The sequence below is a fragment of the Oryzias latipes genome, chromosome 10 (genome assembly GCF_053564925.1).
Source record: "Oryzias latipes strain Hd-rR chromosome 10, Olatipes_Hd-rR_3.1".
Lineage (NCBI taxonomy): Eukaryota > Metazoa > Chordata > Actinopteri > Beloniformes > Adrianichthyidae > Oryzias > Oryzias latipes.
This window is the reverse complement of record NC_136246.1, coordinates 21,591,351-21,611,978: the sequence shown is the minus strand read 5'-3', so window position 1 is coordinate 21,611,978 and position 20,628 is coordinate 21,591,351. Positions and strand designations below refer to the sequence as shown.

General features: G+C 42.3%; 2 protein-coding genes across 2 annotated transcripts; both read right to left on the bottom strand.

Annotated features, from left to right (window-relative positions):
- Positions 1 to 2,364: 2,364 nt before the first annotated feature.
- On the bottom strand, positions 2,365 to 9,274 carry znf711 (zinc finger protein 711). The gene is made up of 8 exons (XM_011480301.4): positions 8,858 to 9,274; positions 7,886 to 7,960; positions 7,679 to 7,779; positions 6,170 to 7,030; positions 5,955 to 6,098; positions 5,658 to 5,861; positions 5,301 to 5,435; positions 2,365 to 5,154 (listed from the first exon to the last, which is right to left on the bottom strand). Exons 3-8 carry the CDS (start codon positions 7,755 to 7,757, stop codon positions 3,974 to 3,976), a joined length of 2,604 nt encoding a protein of 867 aa, XP_011478603.1. The 5' UTR covers positions 7,758 to 7,779; positions 7,886 to 7,960; positions 8,858 to 9,274; the 3' UTR covers positions 2,365 to 3,973.
- A 241-nt stretch (positions 9,275 to 9,515) lies between these two features.
- Positions 9,516 to 19,648, bottom strand: zgc:66447 (SLAIN motif-containing protein-like). Its single transcript, XM_004073502.5, has 9 exons — positions 19,215 to 19,648; positions 18,196 to 18,824; positions 14,800 to 14,936; positions 14,129 to 14,248; positions 13,370 to 13,510; positions 12,948 to 13,277; positions 12,693 to 12,836; positions 10,429 to 10,729; positions 9,516 to 10,345 (listed from the first exon to the last, which is right to left on the bottom strand). Exons 2-9 carry the CDS (start codon positions 18,813 to 18,815, stop codon positions 10,291 to 10,293), a joined length of 1,848 nt encoding a protein of 615 aa, XP_004073550.1. The 5' UTR covers positions 18,816 to 18,824; positions 19,215 to 19,648; the 3' UTR covers positions 9,516 to 10,290.
- Between the last annotated feature and the right edge of the window lie 980 nt (positions 19,649 to 20,628).

Here is a 20,628-nt window from a genome sequence, read left to right as displayed (position 1 = left end):
TATTAGTTGATATTGGTTCATTTTGAACAATCTGATTTACTGACCAGGACAAATTTAGCCAAACATTCAACCAGTGTGACTTAAAGCTACAGTAAATACCTGGTACTGAGCAGTGCAGGTGAAGTTTTCCAGATTCCTTGTATTTCTTTCAAGATAATAGTTTCCTATAGTTGTTTTTTCACATCAAAATAATCCAAACAGAACATTATTGGAACATTCTACCACACTGTTTATTCACAGTGTAGTAGAATGCGTTTCCAGACATTACAGTCCAATTACATTACAGTCCAATGTGTGGGAACAGTTAATTTCAAGATTATTTTTTTTCTATGTTAGACTGAACCAGATCAGATAATCAGGGAGGGGAGTCATAACAGCATCCACTTGCCATCCTCAGGACCCCATTTTGGCCTGTGAAGAACCAGCAATCTCCAGCTGGCTCCCACCACCGCAGCTTCAATGTCAGCAATCTGCCTCTGACATATTGTCGTATTGCAGAGTCTGGAAGTGGTGGAGCTGATGACTCACTCCCAGTTCCATTTATTGTTCACCCTCACTGAAATAAGCAAAAGTGACATGCATTTAACTCCAGAATCCCGCCGAGTTCAAACGAAATGATTAATTTGCAGAAATGTGTTCAACCATTAGCACTCATTAGCAGTTAACCCCTGCCAGTTGCTGAGAATGATGAAGCTCGCGAAATCGCACTAATTGAGCCCAAATTATCTGACTTTTAACTCCCTGAAACTCAGCGTGTCACCCTGAGCTCCTAGTTGAGGTTTTATAATTCTGATCACACCATTGGCGCTGCGGCTCGAACGGGAACCATTCCACTCCAGCAAAATAAATTGGTTCGACCACCTGCGGGAGCTGGATTATCAGTGTGTATCTGTCAGTTTCCATCCCAGTCGTGGCCTTCTGAGACCGTCCTGTGTGTGCAGGGAGAAGGATTTCCTCAGCGTCCAAATGTTTCCATCTGAAATCACATGTATAAGTAGACGTTGTAGAAGTCTGCACATCTGCTGAGAGCAGCACCAGCAGGTGATTTATGGGACGTTTTATGGGGTCAACAGAAAGGGAAAGGCTGTTACGTCTATATTCTAATGTGTTAATGGTGCCTACACAGAGCAGCCTGCAAGGCCTCATCACCCTCACTATGAGATGTCATTTTTCTTACACGACAGGTGACGGGGAGTGAAGCACTGCTCGACTGCAACGCAGCCTCGAAACTCCCAGCATGTTTGAAGACAGGGATGAGGGGGGGAGCATAAATAAACGCACAGGATGCATTTCATTATGCAGCAGCGTTAAAAAACGACTGTTCATTTTAATAGAAATAAATGTAATCGTTTCATCTGCATTGAGGAAATAAAATAACTTATATTTTTGAAATATATATAACATTTGTGATCCACCAGGATCTCCATGAGACAGGAAATTGAGTTCTGGAGTTTTTTTGCCATTTGGTGTTTAAGCTTTGTTCACTTATCTGTTCTTTTATTGTGAAAATCATAGGTCCAAAACGTCATTAGAAGTCAGGAAATGGATTAAGACTGAGGAGCAACGATTAGTCCACTTTTATTCCTATCATCCAATCAGATTAATCTGAGGTAAATTGTTAATTGGCCTGTATCAATTATAAAATCGTCTCAAAATGAAATACATTGATAAAAATCAATATTGGAAAAAACGAGAGTTGGCTGAACTTAAGAATAACTCAAATGTAAATTGATTTGCTATTAATTATCTGTTTTTACACATATTCAACTTACACTTGATTCTCTTGCAAAAAAGTACAAAGAATCAGAAAAACTTCCCCCCTGCACTATTCATGACTCAGGTATTTATCAGAGTCACACTGGTTGACGTTTTGTTTAACCCTTGTGCTATCCTAGGCACTTTAACATTGGGAGTTGGGTCATCTAGACCCACTAGACAGTGCTCTGAACCGTTTTTCTTCAATGATTTGTGATCTTCACTGTTGTCCATGGATTAAATGAAATCTTTCCACCTTTATCCACCTTTGTCATGGTAGGAATAACACGTCAATGTAAGGGTGGGGTCATAGGATAGCACAAGGGTTATAGATTTCCTGGTGAAGCAGTCGTTGAAGATGTTTAGGCTTCAGGGTTTGTTTATGACATTTCCAGTTAGGTTTTTGTTATGGGGGACTAACACACTGAAATTTGCAAAAACCTAAAACAAAACAACCAAACTGCAAACCAAGTGTTAACATAGAGGCCTGTTTTTTTGTCTCTACAGCCGTCTTTGGGACCATTTACATTGTGAAACAAAACCTTCAAAAGTATTTCTATCAATTTGGACAAAAACACATCAAATTCTAGGCAGAGAAGGAAGAAAACATGTTAAAAAGATAGTTTATTTTGGGTCTTCCCCGCCAGGAGTTTATCCAGACTGAAGGGGGAAAAAATGACTAGGGTACACAAAATGTGGGGATTTTTAATATATATATCACAATGAATTTCATGTAGACAGCATATGTGCATACTTGAAAAGACTAATGACCACTGATGTCAGGAAAACAAGCCCAGGTCTGGGACTGGGGCGGGTTAAGTGGAAAAGACTAGTGTCCGGGATACTTGTTAGTGAGCACAAAACACAAAACCCAATCACTTATCCATAGAAACAAAACAAGAACTCTTTCACCCACAAAGCAGTGACAGTTTGATGCTGTGGTGAATCGTGCCCACTGGTTAGAGTTAACACTCGAAAGAAAAACGACGTTTACCTTTCCCACTAAGCTTTTAATGTGTTTTTCCCCCTCCCCAAGGACATGTATATAAATATATAGACACATCCCCAGATAATTAACTCCCATACATGTTAAAATACCAACAAAATCAATAATAAAAAAAAACATTTTTTAAAGTGCTTTCTACTGACTCAAACAAATCATAGAGCTGTGCATGTTTGAGAGTTAAGAATCACTTCTTCTCTGATTAACTATGTTCCTCAGTGTTTCAAGAGTGAAAACGACCAGATGTAAGGCATGATTGCAATCAAATGGTTAAAGTACATCTGTGTCATAGCTAATACCACACGTATGCAACTCAACTGTGGCAGATGAATACAGAGGTTGTTGTTTTTTAATGTGGAGCCAACCATATGTCACTTTTTTCATACTAAAATAATATTCATAATACTACATCGGTGAAATATCTGCAACATCGTAGCAGGTGGAATCACCAAATGTCACTGTCGTGTACAAAAAACGGGTGATCTAATATGCCAGTTCTGCTTGCTCCTTGCTGGAGGTGGTTGATTGAAACACATCTCTGACTCAACTTTTAAGACACATTTAATAAAATATCTACTACATTTTCAATACATTATTAACTTAATAGAACTCCAAGTGTTTAAGCTGGGAGGACAATTTAAAAATGATGGAAGTTCAACTATTAATTTCTTTTCTTTTTTTTTTTTAGAACCCCCCCAAGATGCAGAATGCGTCCAGACGTGACTGAAAAGTTTGAACGCAGTCTAAGATCAGACAGCACCAAACAAATGCCAGGGGAGGAGCAGCTTGTTCCAATGGGAGGGGGAGGGGGGGGGGTTATTTCTATGGAGGCAAAGGTCTTCTGTACTCATTCCACGTAGTAAGAACTAGCATGATGTTTCACAAAGCACTGACAGTCGGCGTGCAGCATTTCAGCTGAGTGGATATAAAAATATAGACATTTGAAACCCTGAATAAATGCTCATATGCCATTTTCTGCAACAGAAAAGAATTTACAGCTGGCCCACCTGGTGTGTACAACTTTTTTGTTGTTTTTTTTTAGACTTTGTTCCGTCTAAATGGGTATTTTTTAGCATCACCCGTGGGAGGAGGTTTATTCCAACACAGAACGGCAAATATAATGTCTTCAATGCCTGCATCAGTCTTTTCTGATCGACTAAAATGACCTCTGGGTGTGTGACACAGATTTACTCGGTTAAAGGAGTGCTTGTGACGTTACATCAACATGTCTTTGTGATGCCTTGCTATGTGCTGGCTTTTCTCTGAAGGCCTCCTGAAGCCCTTGGTGCAGTAATCACAGCGGTGGGGATAGTCCTTGGTGTGAATTGAGATGACGTGGCGTTTGAAGCCAGAAGCGTCCGTACTGTTATACTCGCAATACTGGCACTGATAAACCTTTCGACCACTGTGCGTCTTCATGTGCTTCTTCAGCTCCGCTGGTTGCCGGAAACCTCGCCGGCAGCGCTTGCACTTAAAGGGCAGATCCTTTGTGTGCATGGACAGGATGTGGCGACTCAGGGTGAATGTGTCGGGAGCATTGAAGTTGCAGTGCCGGCACTGGTGCACTTTGTTGCCTTTGTGTGTCTCTGCGTGTTTTTTCAACTCTGAAGGCCTGTGAAAGCCTTTTTCACACACGTCACACTGGTGGGGGAAGTCCTTGGTGTGTACTGAAATGATGTGCCGTTTCAGGTCACTGGAGTTGGTGCTCTTGTGTTCGCAGTGCGGACACTGGTGGGTCTTGTGGCCCTGCACAGTCTCCATGTGACGCTGGAGTTCCCGTGCGTCGGCGTAAGCTTGGGGACAGTGGCTACACTTGAAAGGCAGGTCGGCGCCATGCTTGCTCTTGATGTGAGTTTTTAGGTTTGACTGGTCTGCACAACGAAACTCGCAATGCGGACAGTGGTAGGGCTTCTCCCCTGTGTGGGTCCGCATGTGCTTTTTTAGCTCCGACGGATGACGAAAGCCTTTGGCACACTCCACACACACGTGTGCAAAGTTCTTGCTGTGCACTGCCAGCAGATGGCGATTGAGCAGACCCTGTTCAGCGGTCTCATAATCACAGTACTTGCAGTGATGCAGTTTGGGTTCCGGGTCCTTAACGATGAGCTTGTCGGAGCCCAAAGGGCTGGACTCGTGATAGCGCCGCGTGTACTCGGTATATTCTGGAGATCGCTCACTGTTGTGGCTCAAGAGCTTGTGACTCTCCAAATGATTGTGGAAACTGATCTTTTTGTTGGTGGTAAAGTCGCAGTCGGTACACTGGTACTTCTTCTTGAGTAAATGGTCGGGGTGGTTCTTCATATGGCATTTGAGGAAGCCCCTCGAACGGAACTTCTTTCCGCAGATGTGGCAGGGATAAACCGTCAAAGGCATCCCATCTGGCCCAATGATAACAGCTGGAACAAAGTCAGGGAAGACCAAATCAATCCCCAGATTTATTTTTCAAGTTATACTTGACTTGTGTTTTTATAATCAACAGCTAAAAACTTTACGTGAATCAGGATGACTTCAAATGTGAATAGAATAATTCTGCAGATCATACCAGTCTGACACTGCCTTGTATCTCCTTTCCTCTTCCTCCTAACTTTGGATTTCAGAGCTCTGTTAGCGCCCAGCCCCTCACGGATTTGTAAATAAGGTGCAGCAACTCCATTCTTCACCTGATCAATGGTAGTACCTACAAAGACATTAAGATCAAATACACTCAAAAGAAACATTGTAAATCATTTGAAACCCTTAAACCATTCTATTTTACACTCAAACACTTTGAAGCTCAAAAGTCCTGGTTGTGTTTTTGTATTTGCCAGTTTTTTTGTTTGTTTTTTACCTCTTAAACAACCAAATTGACCTATTTAACATCTATGCGCACTAAAAAATCATAATATATTTTTTCACATACTGATGTCTACATCATCGTCATCATCATCACTATCATCGTCATCGTCGTCATCTTCCTCGTCTTCTTCCTCTTCATCCTTAGGTGGGTTCTTGATAGCCATGTAGACCATCTTGTCCCGGCCAACTCCCAGCCTGCCTGAGGAAGCTGCTTCCAGGTCAGGATGGCCATTTTGGTAATCATCTTCTGTTATCACCTCTGTTCCTCCTAAAAATAGAAAGAGGTTTTTTCTCCCACTTTATCAACCCTCAATTTTGACTAACAGAAAAAGGAAAAGACAGCAGATTTAAGGTCACTTGCCTAAGTCATCGTCTGCTTCAGCTTTAAAGATGTAAACCTTGATGACCTCAGACTCTTCCTCCTCTTTGATTTCCTTGTCCATTACCTCAGTACTGATCTCCAGGGGAGTGTCTCCTATGTCCAACTTCTCTCCCACCTCATCAACTGCAACAACAAAAATAATGCTGTTATTGGAGAAAATGAGCTCTGCAGAGTGGAATTTGAATGTGTCTTACGGGAGATCATAAGGTAATCCTCTGAGCTGCTTCTTCCATCATCATCCTCGTCTGTCTGTAAAGGAACACCCTCATTTGGCAACTGTTGATGAATGATGGTCTCTGAGTTGGCTTCTGTCACCATCAATCCTTCTGACACCAGCTGGTGGTCCAATGTACTGTCTTGGTGATCAGAGAGTAGCTCAGCTACAAACACCTGGTCAGGCATGTCGTCATGGTGGTGATTTGGGTCCTGGATGAGGTCTGACGTTAAAACATGGTGATGATGGGCTTCCAAGGCTTCCTCAATCGCCACTTCGGTCCCCAATATATTGTCAGGCATGATCACACTGTGTCCTGTGGCAACCATGTCTTCTGCGGTTATTTCGTGGGCCTCTACTCCCTGAGAGTGGAGACTTTCCACATCTACTTCAAGACCTTCAACAACCTCAGCCTCTAAGCCCTCCACTTCCACCTCCTCTTCAAGCCCCTCCACAACATGAGCTTCCAGCCCTTCTACATCTACCTCAGCTTCCAGGCCCTCCACCACCTGGGCCTCGAGAGCCGCAACTTCGACCTCACCCTCTAAGCCCTCAACCACCTGAGCCTCCAACTCCACCACCTGCGTCTGCAGCCCATCAACCACTTCTGCCTCCAGGCCTTCAACGTCTGCATGTAAGCCTCCCACCACTTCAGTCTCTAGTCCTTCAACCACTTCCGCCTCCAGACCTTCAACTACGTGGGTTTCCAGACCTTCCACCTCAAGCTCATGCTCCAGGAGAATGCCCTCGTCCGTCATCACATCGGAGAGAAGCATCCCCTCAGGCACGGACACCACAATGTGCTCGCCATCAATGTGAGCAAGACCTCCCATGCCTGCAACTGCAAGAAATATTTAAAAAAAAGGGGTTAGAATTTCCCAAAATGCAAATAAATAAAGCTAATGCCAAAACCAAGTTTTACTGGCACAGCATTCCATTTCATTTAACTCACACGACAATCAAGTTGCAGCCATTCAGATTTAAGCTTTCAGTTTTTGTAGATACCTTTATGATGATAATCTTACTTTTTCAGATTTTCCACACTTTTTATGTTGGGAAAAAAATGCTGTTTTCATCGTAAACATGATTAGAAGCCTCTGTTGTAAGTTTGCCGCGGTAGTGTTGTACAAAAAGGCCGTTTTTGTTTTAGTGTTCTGCGTCAGCTTTCAGTCAGAGTTGATCAAATTCAGAAATTTTGACTAAAAAAAGGAAAACGCATTGCTGTTATTGCAAGTCATTGAACTACTTTAGGAAAATGGTCAGACTGTTTATAGATTATAAATAAAGAAACATGAAAAGTACATATTTAATGAGAGCACAGATGATAGAGTCACACATTTTAAGACATGGGCAAAACTGCAAACTTAATGCCCACAAAATTGTGAACTTTATCATTTTTAAATCTAACAAAAAACCCTTTATAATAACTCAAATGGTTTCAAATATAGCTTGTGATGTTTGGTCAATGATTTCTACTTTTACCACCCACCAAAGTCTTGCATGATCATAGCATGCGGCATCTTCAGCTCCTGAGCGTGCAGCTCCAATACCCCTCCTCCTTGATCCATGTTTTGATCCAGTAAAAACTTACTGAAAATGATATTGTGAGCAGAAAACTGGTCAATGCTTGTGTTTACCTTAAATGATATCAAGAAAACAAACAAGAATCTAATAATAGCCTGCAGTAAACACATACCTTCACATTTAGTGAGATCTTTATAATAAAACCAACACGATAACTAGCATGCCTTCTTCCATCAATTAACTCAATCTGAGGACAGGAAAGAAAAAGTTAAATAAACACAATATTTTTTACAAGTTTAATTCTCAGTATCTTGTAGTGGTTGTTTCAAGAAGCACTTGAAACTGTTAGGGTTTCCACTGGCTCCATCTATTGTCTAGTAAGAGTACTACACATAACGCCAACCTGCGGACATGTAGCTCTGCACGGAGATGGTTGAGCCTTTCTACAACAAATTTGAAAGACTGCTCTTTTATATCAAGTCTGCAAACTGCAGACCGATCTTTTGCCGCGAAAGAATTGCTTGTTTTGTAGGAAAAATGTCGTGCCGTCAGATATGACGGTTCAAAATAGAGCAAATAAAACATCCCCGTTCCGTGGGCAATTGCTTTAACAAAAGTATGCACACTTATCAATGCCCTGGCGCATTGCTCGTTTCGTATTATTGATAATCAACAGTATATTAAATTAAAGATGCCTAATGTTTATGATCACCAATAAAGATAGCTGTTATGCAACCCCCTGGTTTGGAGGCTAACGCCCTCCACCCACTGGAGCTAACTAGCAGCTATGGCTTGTTTATCGGGCGCCATTTTGTTTTAGCATTGAAGCTAACTCCAGTGACACAAAAACCAGTCTTAAATCACCATATCGCCGATTTTGCAGCTCTTTTACACGCAGTGCACGGATGACTGCAAGACAGTCAGCACAGTATATTTTATTCTAGTTTAATTGTTAACATTTAATTGGATTTATCGCGACGACGGTCGTCCTCTTTGCTAGCTAGCGTGCTAAGCTAATCGATGCGGGTGTGCCGCATTATCTTCCATGTTGTTTTCCTTAAGGGCTGAAAGAGGCCCGCTACGTCTGACTGGGCCCGTGGGTCTCTTTCCGCGTGCCTTGGTGGACTGTTTAAAATAAATTTACCTGATAACGTCGTCTTCTGACTGTATTCTTGTGCCTCCCTCTTGCAGAAAGTGTCTGTTACTTTTTTAGTTTATTTTTGACGGTAAGCTAAGTGCGGCCTGCAGTTTAGGATCCCCGGCCACTCTTTGCTAGGCCTCGGCCAATCAGCTTGCTTCCTGACAAGCAGAGGGAGGGCGGGGGGCAGACAATGCGTGGCCTCGTTTACCGCTGATCCCTTACTATTTGCGTCATGCATAACAGAGCAGATACTCACATTATAACTATATTTGTCTCGATAAAAAAACCTTGTGAGACCTAACTCGGGTATGCAAAATTAGGATTTTCCGATATGTTTTATAATAAAACAAGATGTTTGAATTTAGTGAGCTCAGACTTTGAACGCACAGATGAGGCCTGTAGGCCATTTTGTCACAAGGGGTGGGTAGCATGGAGCCTTTTTCAGAAGTGATCCAGCTACCAGGAAATAACAGGACTAGTGTAATTTTTCTGTCATTGTGTTTAAATGTCAAGTGCTTAGGCAATTGTGATGCAAGTTTTCTTGCACTGAGAAAAAAAGCTTTTTATAGATTTATGGTAGGCTTTATTATTTGAAATTATTACAGTTTCTAATTTTGAGGCACACTTCACATGGGTGCATAGCTGACTTAGGCAAAAGGTCTTTGTGCATTAGACAGTTTTTTTATTTTTGTAAAAGTCAAGTAATCCACCAAGACACATCGATATTAAAACTCCTACATGAGTACCTATAAGTCTTCAAGAGTATCCATAGAATTAAAGAGTTGCAGTTGCAATGCACCTTGGCACAACCACTTTTCTTTTTTTTAATTCCATATTAGAATTCACAAGGGCAGTGTGGTTTACAAGGATTGTTCTGCTGTGTAAGCAAAGAGCAAAAAACAAACAAACAAACATATAAAACGTTCACAATGAACCACTCAAAAACTTTTGCACATCAAATTAAGACATAGGGGGACATGGAAAGTCAGAAAGGCCTCGAGGCTGCGGGAAAACAACATAACCCTGCATGCACTTCCCCCCGTTGTCAAGTAGTTGCACAAACAAACCGGCAATATCTTCATTTAAATTGTCTTCATAGTCATACAGCAACAGTGCAGCAATACAAAGCCCAAATTTCCAGCTATTTCTCACAATTACCATAAAAATGAGAAAGGTTGATTCAAGGAAATGATCTGGAAGCTCAGGGTTGGTCCATACAACTGATAGCGTTCCCTGTGTGCCATCACATCCACCTACATAGTCTCTTTGTGTGTGTGTGGGTTGACAATCTTTCATGCAAGGGAAAGAGATTGACTACAAATCCAGTGCGGCACAGGGCTCCAGTCTGAAATGTGCAACACGTCTGAAGACACAGAGCTGGGCTGTTGTCATTAAGAAGTCAGGTAGGAGTTGCAGCAGTTTATCACAGGAAGGACTCAGTAACATCCGTCTTTCCAGGATTCATCTGAGATTTTAGTTACACCCAAAGACCTGGCAATAAAATGAAAACATATGTTAGTTTTTTAACTGACACTAAACTTATGATGTTTATTTTATTAACATTTGGGTCTGACCTTCTGGAAGGCTGGGACAGTTTACTTCTTGTAGAAACCGGAGCCACAGTCTGACCTCGCCCCGCTGCAGGCCGTGCTGACCCGGTCGAGGCCCTCCCGGCTGCATAGCCTCCTCCGTTAGCGGATCCTGGCGACTGGAGCCCGCGCCCTCCAGCAAGTGGAGCCTGTATGACCGGAAGACCTCTTGAAGGCTGACGACCAGCAGGCCCGGATCCCACAGGAGGGACGGATTTAACCGGAGCTCGCAGGGAGAGAGGTGACTGTCCGTTGCCACGCAGACGACTGGAGGCCGCACCCTGAGCTAAAGAAAGAACAAAGATTTTGAAAGGTCTCAATCTGTACTATTATCAACGAAAAGTCCTTAAAGCATTCATCAGAGAAACAGTAACCGGTTCTAATGAATGGAAGGTAGAACAGTAATGAAGCAACTGTAGGACAGAGTTGTTTATTTAAGATAAGGAAGATAAAATCTCAAATGCTTCATGTAATGCATATAGTTATGACAAACATCCTCCGGTAGTGCACATCTGTTCAAATGCATTAAACTACACATATAATGTGATGACAGTGTAATAAAATAGACGTAAAAGATCAGTTTCATTTAACTTCTTCTTCCTTTAAAGTGAGCTGGAACAGAGATTACAACACAGGCTGCATGGTCTTCTGTTTCAACATTTCCCCCTGCGATGTGACCACTCACATAATGGTCTGACTGGAGGATGTTAAGAAGGGTTGGCTAAAATAAACACTTCCTTTTCAAACACTGTGTTACCAGACTGATTCTTCAAATTTAAAATACTAAAAAGGCAGAGCTGTGCCAAACTGCAAACCCACAGTTTAATTTATTAAAACTTCAATTTAACTACGTTTATCATAAACATAATGATGAAAAAATGTTCAAAAATCATGAGATGTGGATCAAACCATCAGCTCTGTTAGATCCTGGAACAAAAAGAAAAATTTGATCAAATTTAAACTCAATCTTTTTCAAGTTTTAGTACTTTTTTTTTTAACAAAGAAATAATTTTATAAAAGTTGTTAAAGTCAGAATTCATAAATTTAACAACAAATATTCTATTGCTGTTTAGTTTAACTACTTATTGTGGTTTAAATTGTTTAAAATACAAATTTGCGAATAAATCCATGTATATTTATGTATATATTTTTTATATTAAAAATGATTTTAACTTCTGGATCCAGTCAAATTGACTGAGCAGCTTGGCAGTGACATCCAGCGAATAACTAGATTAGATGAAGTAGGGGTGGTTTGTTTTCTCAGGCCATCAAACCACAATATAAGGACATGCAGGACAACATTTTGCAACAAAGTTTGTCTTCCTAATTTAAAAGACACACTGTGGGTAGAAGACAGGAGGAAGAAAAGGGTGCAGATTGTGTGACGCTTTAAAAAAATGAACATTACACCAAAACAAGAACCTGTGGTTTCAAAACCTGGATCAGTACTTTAGCTAAATAAGACATTTGCCTTTTTTTTCTGTTGTGCCCTTCTTACTGCAAGATGGTTGTAGCAGCTCCACCATCCTTAGTTTTGGCTAAGCTGGTCTTTGAAAATCATACGACTAAATGAACAGAATGAACAACTCCAGTTTCTGAATGAGAGCTTGAAGTGGAGCTTCAATAGATAAGTGATTTGAAGAACTGCAGACCAATTGATCGGCTGTAGGTTTATCTCCAAATTCCTAAAAATTGCTACTACAAAAGAATCAAAGCAAATAATTTATTTATTTTCTGTTATTGTTTTTAATAATTTAAAAATTAAGTTAGAAAAGAAAAGCAGGAATATTCTAAACACAGATTTTTTTGCTATATCGTCATATACTTTGTTGGTACAATATTTTGTTTAATATTGCAGCATAACTTTACCTGCCCCTACTGTCATTGTTTGCTTATCAAATGACATAAATGTGCAATCTATGCTCAAACTCAAGCTTAAATGAAAAAACAAACAAACAAAAAAACGTATTCTTACAAAAACGTATTTAAATATTTGAGCCATAAAGAGAATTTGGTTTCTTTAAACCAAAACAAACAGTTTTGGTTGTTTTAGTGTTACGCAGCTCCACTCACAACAAGAAAACAAAGAACAGCTCAGCAGGTGACAGTCGTCCTTTGTTTCCTGTCATCAGTCAAAGGCTACTTTTGGTCATGCAGAGGCTGAGAACTGAGGTAAGCTGAAGGAGAAGCTACCAAATAAAAAAGGAGAAGCAGGTCTAGTGAGGGGCAGGTGAGGAGGGCAGGGTTACCTTTGGGAGGGGAGTGGGACAGGTGAGACATGCGGTTGCCAGAGCTCTGGAGGTTAGCCTCCATGCTGCGGCTGTTTCTGACTGCCTCCAGGGAGCGTAGGCTGGTGCGGGGAGCCAGATTAGGCATGCTGTGTCTCAGTTCCTCTGGAACCACACACAAACAACTGGTTCACCAAGAGAACAAGCATCTGCACAGCACTGGTACAAGGATTTCCATAATAATCTGAATATTGGTGCCGGTGGTGTTTGGCATACCCTCGCTTTTTGCAAACTTGAGCAGCTCTGTGCTGGGACCCTGAAGGGATCGCCTGGGCGTTCTTGAACGTGGCGCTGCAAGCCGGCTGCTGTACTCTTGACCGTGGTTGGAGGTGGAGGGGGAAAGGCAACGCGGTGAACCCAAAGGTGACGGAGTGTATCGATGCCGGTGCTGGGAGGCGGAGCAGAACCCATCCTCGTCATCTTCCAGGCTGTAAGTATCGAATTCCTGATCGCTGAAGGTTCCGCCGCGGCGCAGCGACTGCTGAGAGGTGGTGGAGCTGCGGCGTGATGCAGATGCTGAGCCTGAGGCACAATCCTGCCTTAGACCTGTCACCACAAGCACACGCATTCAAGTCCAATTCTTGCACCTCAAACAGTTCACAGATTTCAAAGTGCTACTGATGACAGCATGGACTTACTCTCCTCCTGCAGACGAGCCATGATCTGGACATCGGTGAGATCCTGGAGTTTATAACCCATAGAAATGGAGTCATCTGATGTGCTGAGTTCACTGTCTACGGATGACTGAGAGCTCAGAGCCGAGTGCATGCTAGTTGCACCTGAACACAAGGAGGGTAACATGTTAAAACAAAGAGAACGTCACATGACCGCAGGAAACTATCAGGCGAGCAGAAGAGGCCTTAAATATTCCAAATGAAACTACAAAAAAGAAATGATGTTTCACTACAAAGTAAGAGTTGGAAATGGCACGTTTTTGGCACGACGTTTCCATGGTTTATTACATTAATCATAGCATCAAATCAGTCTATTGTGACAAAAAAACCCTGCAAAAGAATTCTTTTTTTTTTTTTAGTCATATGTTCAGATTGGATGTCTTTTCATGTTTTTATTTACAAGATTTTTACATGAACCATCTTTTTTTTCTGGAAGATATACTTTTTTTTGCATCTGTTTTTTGTTTAAGAAGCCGTGTGAGACGCAAAGTAAAAATGTTCTCCAAACAAAAGACATGCCGGTCATGTGATCATGGCGGATCACATGACCGGCCTGTCACGTGATCGGTCCCAAATATTTGCATTTCTACGTGTGACATCAGATAGTTGAGGCCTGACTTGTTAGCTTTTATAAAAGATTTGCATCAATCCAAACTGTGAGCACACAAAACAATAAGAGAGGTTATTGGCCGTGGAAAGCAGAGTGTTAGCGTCATGCCATACCTGCGCTGCCACAGGTTAGTAGGGATTTGTTAGTCGATTTGTGGTACCCAGGTGAGATCAGCCCAGAACTGGTGGGGCCAGCCTCTGACGGGCTGCTGTACATGTTCCTCCATCGGGACGCTGCAGGCAAAAGGACAGATCGGATCAGACGTCAGACATGTGAACAGACGAGGTCTCATTCACAGCGGCTGCTAGTTTCGGGCAGAAGCGCTCTCTGCAGCCATCGGGTGCTTTCATGGCCCGCTGCTGGGTTTTGAAAGGAAGAGCTGTCACGTGGGCGAAGGTAATCCAATCCAGCCCATGACTGCATGCAGCCATTGAGCCGTGGCGTGAATAGCCTTGTTGTTCAGGTTCTCCTGTGTGCGGGAGGCTGAAGCTGCTGGCGTAATAAATGAGGAATGAGCGCCATTTGATCAGACAAAAACTCCCTTTTGCACAAATGTGGTTGAACACCAACTACCACTGCTCAGGCTTTGTCATGGTACTTTACCACAGATAGGTACACAAGCAGGGCAACAAAAAAACTAAAGCATCTGGACTTAAATATGATCTGATACAAAAGTCTTCAGAGGAGCTCAAGCTAAAAAAATAGGTTTGGGGTGAATACATAACTACGTTTGTGTGTTTTAACAAGCTAAATTAATACACAAGTAAGTGTGTAAATTGCATACTCTGGTCCAAGCGGTTGATCAGCGTCTTACAGGCCATTTCCGTCTCTGGACTGCGATGATCAAGAGCCTGGCGACACCACTTCAGTGGCGAGTCGGGCCCTGGATCGGCTATTTGCTTTTTAGGAGACACGTACAACCTGTCGAGGGGGAAAGGCACACGAGATTAAAACTGGTAGAGCCGGGAGACGTGAGCAACAGAAAACTGTGGAGGCTTAAAGTGAGAGCTGTCGGAAAATAGGAGCAGTGCAGAGCCGGGGAGAAGGCGATTAGACTCAAAGCGTTAGGGCTGACACGTTTCCGAGTGAGAATAATTGGTTGCAGAAAGTTTTCAAGCATTCTGTCCTGACTGACATTCATGATTCAATCAACTGTGAGCGATCACACAAGAGGTGTGTCTTTAAAGTCTATACCACAGGCAATCTACGCCCCACCACCCATGCATGTCCTCCCACTTCACAAACTATCACTGTGTGTAAAGACAGCAGATAACAACACAGGAGAGTAAACACTTAAAGGTCTCACTCACTCCAATTGTCTTTTGATTTATTTTAAAAAGCGTTCCCAATAGTCTTTGAGTTATGATTATGCCGTTTTTAGCCAAAATGTTGTTTTCTAGAACAGTTTCTGCAGCGAGGCAGGAGTTTATTACAAATTCACCTCTGACTTGTAGACAGGACTGTTGGCACGATATGAGCAAAACTTGCGATATGCGATATTAGTGATCAATATTGCGAAAACGATATAATTTGCGCTATATAAACAAATAGCAAAACAACCAAAAACATCATTACCATTTCATGCAGTTTAAAAAAACTATACTCCAAATGACCCTCATTGACGTAGGAGGCAAACATCTAACATTAAAGGGCTCATCTGATTGGCCAACATTGGAAAGGGTCCATCCAATTGGTCAAATGCATAAATGGATTTATTTGATTCGTTAAATGCTTCAAGCTGCCATAGGATTGTTTTAGCACATTTAAGGGAACCAGTTATTGTGATTTTTGATGACTTTTGCGATATGGATATTGCACAGCTTGATATTGCGATGACGATAAATTTGCGGTATATTGTGCAGGCCCAGTTGGCACAGAGTAAACCTACCCCCATTTCCCATCATTCCTTTGTTTAAACCCTCTCCTGCTAGCGTCCAGTCCCTCACAACCTCAACCGTAACATTAGAGGTGCAACAAAAATGGCTTAACAATATTGCCGCTATCTAGCAGTACAGTTTTGAGCCTAATACCAGCTCGGAGAAAGATAACAAAGATGAACGTGGATCTACTTGTCTGCAAGTGAATGCATCAGAATGGAGCGGAGTAGGGAGCTTTTGGCCCCCCCAAAGTCACAGCTACAAGCGTTTTTACGTCTGCTCCTGATTTACATGCGTAATTCTGAGTCTAGTTTTCTTTATACGTGTCCTCCATCATGACAAAACAGGATTTTAATCAGAACGGGTGTATAATATAAAAATGGCCTCTTTGAAAGTGGATGAGTGCATTTAAAAGTTCCTCTGAAACTCAAACGGACGGGTGTCTGAGCCCGTCAGCTATTCCTCCCAACAGGCAAAGATAAAAGGTCGCATTTTCCCACAGGATCCTCGAACAATACAGACCAAAATTCAGGTCACTCATGCTGTCACAGAGCCGGGGAGGGGGGGGGCGGGATGTACTCTGTCCAAAAGCCTAAAGTCCTGTTTGATCCATTCAAGCAGGAGCTTTGCTCACCATTTGATCTACTGTTTGAACCAGACACAGGTGAGCACCTATTGCTCCTTGGCAGTGCTGTTATGTCACATAATCACACAGGTGTAGTTCACACAGAAGGTTTGTTCACTTCTGTTTGCATAACAGAGAAGTAAATATTAGGACAGAACATCAGAAGTCCATGAAGGACGTCTTTAGTCAAACAACTGCTTTTTCTTTCTTGACTCTTGTTCCCTTCGCATTAAAAGAAAAAAAAACTTTGTTTGCTCGCAGTGTTTCTGTCCCCCTCGGCCGTCTGCTCACCCACACAGGGGCCCTCGGATCGCATGATGCAAAATCCCGTCCAAAGCAGTTAAGGCCATGAGCCAGCCTACAGCCCAGAGGATATCAGATTATACCGCTGTGAGGATTAGCATTGTTTTGGCCACGATAAGCACCCCCCTCCTCAAAAGCACATATGGTATGGCTAATAAAGAAACTCAAAAAAATAATTAAAAAAAGCTTCCAATAATCTGAGCTGACACCAGAAACAAAAAAAATGGAGGAAAAAAGTGCAATTTCTCCCTGGAGTTTTCATGTATATAGTGTAATAATACACAGCAGATTTCTGTCACTGTTTTCCTGAATCTTCTTTGATAACAAAGAAGTGAAAAGAAGTTCCTTCAGCTGTAATTCTGTCCTCACTTTAAACCCAGGAGCAGGAGGGTTGTCTCAGTTTTAGGACTCTGCTGAATTTAAGGAGATGTTGTTTTCATCTAATTTGCCTGCAGGACTGCATGGATTATTCTGCTTCTACCGTCTCACACTTTTCTCCACAGCTGACATTTAATCCTGTTTTTTCCCCCCCTCCTTCCGTGTCCCTGTAGAGTTCCTGTTCGCCAGGTTTCAACACCTGTTTTCTTCTGGATTAAAGAAAGTGATCTGCAGCAGTCACACGGCTAAACGTCATGCAGTCACTGCCCCGTGGGGAAGTTGCTCATTTTAATATCAAGGGTTCACAAGAAAAGGCAGAAATGAGTCATGTGGTTAGAGGGGATGCTTTACCTACAAAACCAAGAAAGAAACTCTATATGTGAGGTCCGTTTGGCCTAAAGATAGCTCCTATTCACTGCTGCACTGCATAAATGAACAGTTATAAGGTATGAAGTGTTTTGAAGAATATTTAAAGTCCAACTCCGCTCATCTCTTGATCTATCGTAAAATCATTCCCAGTGGGTGGGATCGTTGGTGCAGAGTAAGCCTACCTCCACTTCCCATCATCCATCTGTTTATTTGCTCTACCGCTAGTTTACAGCCCCTCACAGCTCCAACCTCACATCAGAGGGACAATAAGAGTGCAATCTAGGGGCTATCCAGCCGTAAAGTTTAGAGCCAGATTCCAGCTGGGATGAGGACAACAAAGACGTACACGGATCTTGTCGTCTACAAGTGGATGCATCAGAGCAGGGAGTTTAATGTAGTCTCTTCTACGTCACACCTACAAGCTGTTTCCAACTCCATTTGTTCATCTGTTCCTGATTCACAACTCTTTCAATTAAAAAAATACTCAGAAATGCCATTTTAAACTGAATTTCCTTCATATGTGTCCTCCATCATGAGAAAAAATGTTACAAGACCACGTTAAAGAAACCAAAGACGTGATTTTCTTCGGAGCAGAATTGTGATGGTAGACAGGGGGGGAGGGACCTACCAACTGTCGTCATCTTCTGCATCTGCGCATCCATCCTCCAAATCTAGGACATCCACTTCATCCAGTGCACTTTGGTCCACTCCTGAGTCACCCTCTGCAATCGTCTCTGATTCATTACTAGCTTGAGAGGGGCTCTCAGGTGTCAGGATTTGCCCCCCTCCATTGCTGCAGGTCAGAGTTAGAAAATGCCCTTCATCTCCCTCCTCATCCTCTTCTTCCCCCAGTCTGTTGGCCGCGGGCACAGGGGACATCTCTTCCCCGCTGCTGCTGTCCTGAGGCGGCGACAGCTCCAAGTCTGTGCTGCTGTGCTCCTCTGACCTGACATGGGAGTTGGTGAGCTCTTCACAGGCCCGCCTGTCGTTGACGTTGCCGGGAGCAGCGTTCAGGTTGCTGCTGCTGCTGCTGGAGCCTCTCGTCTTGCCGCCTCTGTTGCGCAGGCTCTCGTTCTGGATCTCCAGCCTGCGGACGAGTTCCTGCAGCTTTCGCACCTCTTCCAGCTCCACCCCTGCCAGGTCCTGGCCCCTGTCCCCAGCCTCCATCATGCGTCCGGACTCGGCGCTCTGTGCTGGACCCCCATTGTCGGACGGAGAGACCACACCGGCACTGTCCGGGACCACCATGGCGCCACTCTGCACGCGGATAGCAACAAATAACTATAAAGCACCTTAAAACCTGCGCTAAATTCAATCATAAACGGTTTCGCAAAGTCCAACTTAGAGTTTCAGCTCTGCAACATTGATTTTTTAACTTATACGGGTTAGGTATTTAATTATAAATATGTCATAAATGTAAAAGTTGTTCAAACAAAAACAAAACAAACCACAGCAACATGCTAGCAGTTTGGGCTTTTATTTTCAAAATGACAATTAACGGTTTCCGGTCAGTACCAGTGTGAGCACACAGATGCCGACAACCTAAAACTGTAAATCTACAGAGTGGTTTAATCAAAGACGTGTCCTCTGCTTTTTAGTGTTATATTTTTACCATGCTATCAACCAAAAAGAAAGAAGGAACCGTACCGGTGACTGAGCCGTGTTGTCCCCGTGAGCTGACGGCTGCGCTCGCCCGCCACTCAGATTCAGAGCATCATCGGCTGCATGAATGAAGAAGCTAATTACTTCCACCCGAAAGGGTCCGTGGATTTTGGATAACTCTCCAGGCGCGTCAGAACATTAACGTAGCCGCTCCATCCAATTCTGATGTGTGTGAACGTTTTATAACGTTCACCGCGATGCACCGCTAACTAGCTTGTTGATGGACTTTAGTTAGCCCACTGAAGAGACACACAGCGGAGCGACGCTGGCGCCTCCTCCTATCCATGTTCCTGCTCTTTAGCGCCTCCCAGCGGCAGTACTCCCGCCAAACACAAACGACTTGATAAACGACTTCAATTCCTCAAAGTAACCGCTAGATGTCACCTTATGCTAAAGTACCATTTGGGCCAGTTACGGAAGCCGAAAAGTCTCAAATTTACATTTAAAAAATACACATTTCCCACGTTTTTATTGATATTAATCCATTCATATATAAAATATGGCTTGTAAATATTTTCCACAGTTGATTTATAATGTTATTGTGTTTTTCTATAAATAACAAATTGATTTTTTATTACTTTTGACTGCAGAAGAGACAAGTTATTTTCAAAATTAAATAACATCCTCCTGCTGCAACAATTATTCTGGAATTAAAAAAAATTCAAGAAAAACAAGTCAAACATGGTATTTTCTGTCATTTGGTACATTGTCATCATTTTTCTTCTTCTACTACTGAATATAAACATGACAACATTGGTGTACAATTATTTTTTTCCGATATACAGTACTAAACCCATCTCACAGATTAACTCTTTTACCATCATTTTAGCTCAATCATCTGACATGTAAAACATCTAAACATGAAAGAAACTTAACTGAAAACAGATGAAGCAAAACTACGAATACGTTTTTTCATTCAAGTCATCTTTTTTTTTAAAGCCAGGGAGCCACAATAGAGGATTAAAAAGTCACATGTGGGTTTGGAACCCCTGATTTTAAATTTAGTAACTTGTTCGGAACTGCACGTTTTCCAAAGTATAGTGACACCGAGAGGCCAGTAGATGTTGCTGTTCTTCATTTTTCTGACTTGAGTGTAGAGTGTTTTTATCAGTATGTTTATTAGGTTGTTATCAGTACATTTGTATGAATCAGTCATTGTGCAGAGGTAATACTTGGGGCAGGAATGATATCTTATTTCAAGCTTTGTTCCAATATATCTATAAGCTAAGTGGAGCTATGACCAATATATTCAGTTATTTGCATGGGGCTCTAATACTGTTAGCTACTTTGAAGAATTCACTTTGCCTTTGATTTCTCAATGTACTTGGTCACATAGAGAATACCCTGAACAATGAATGATTGAAGCTACAAAACTGTTTTCACAACTGTTCTCATTTCC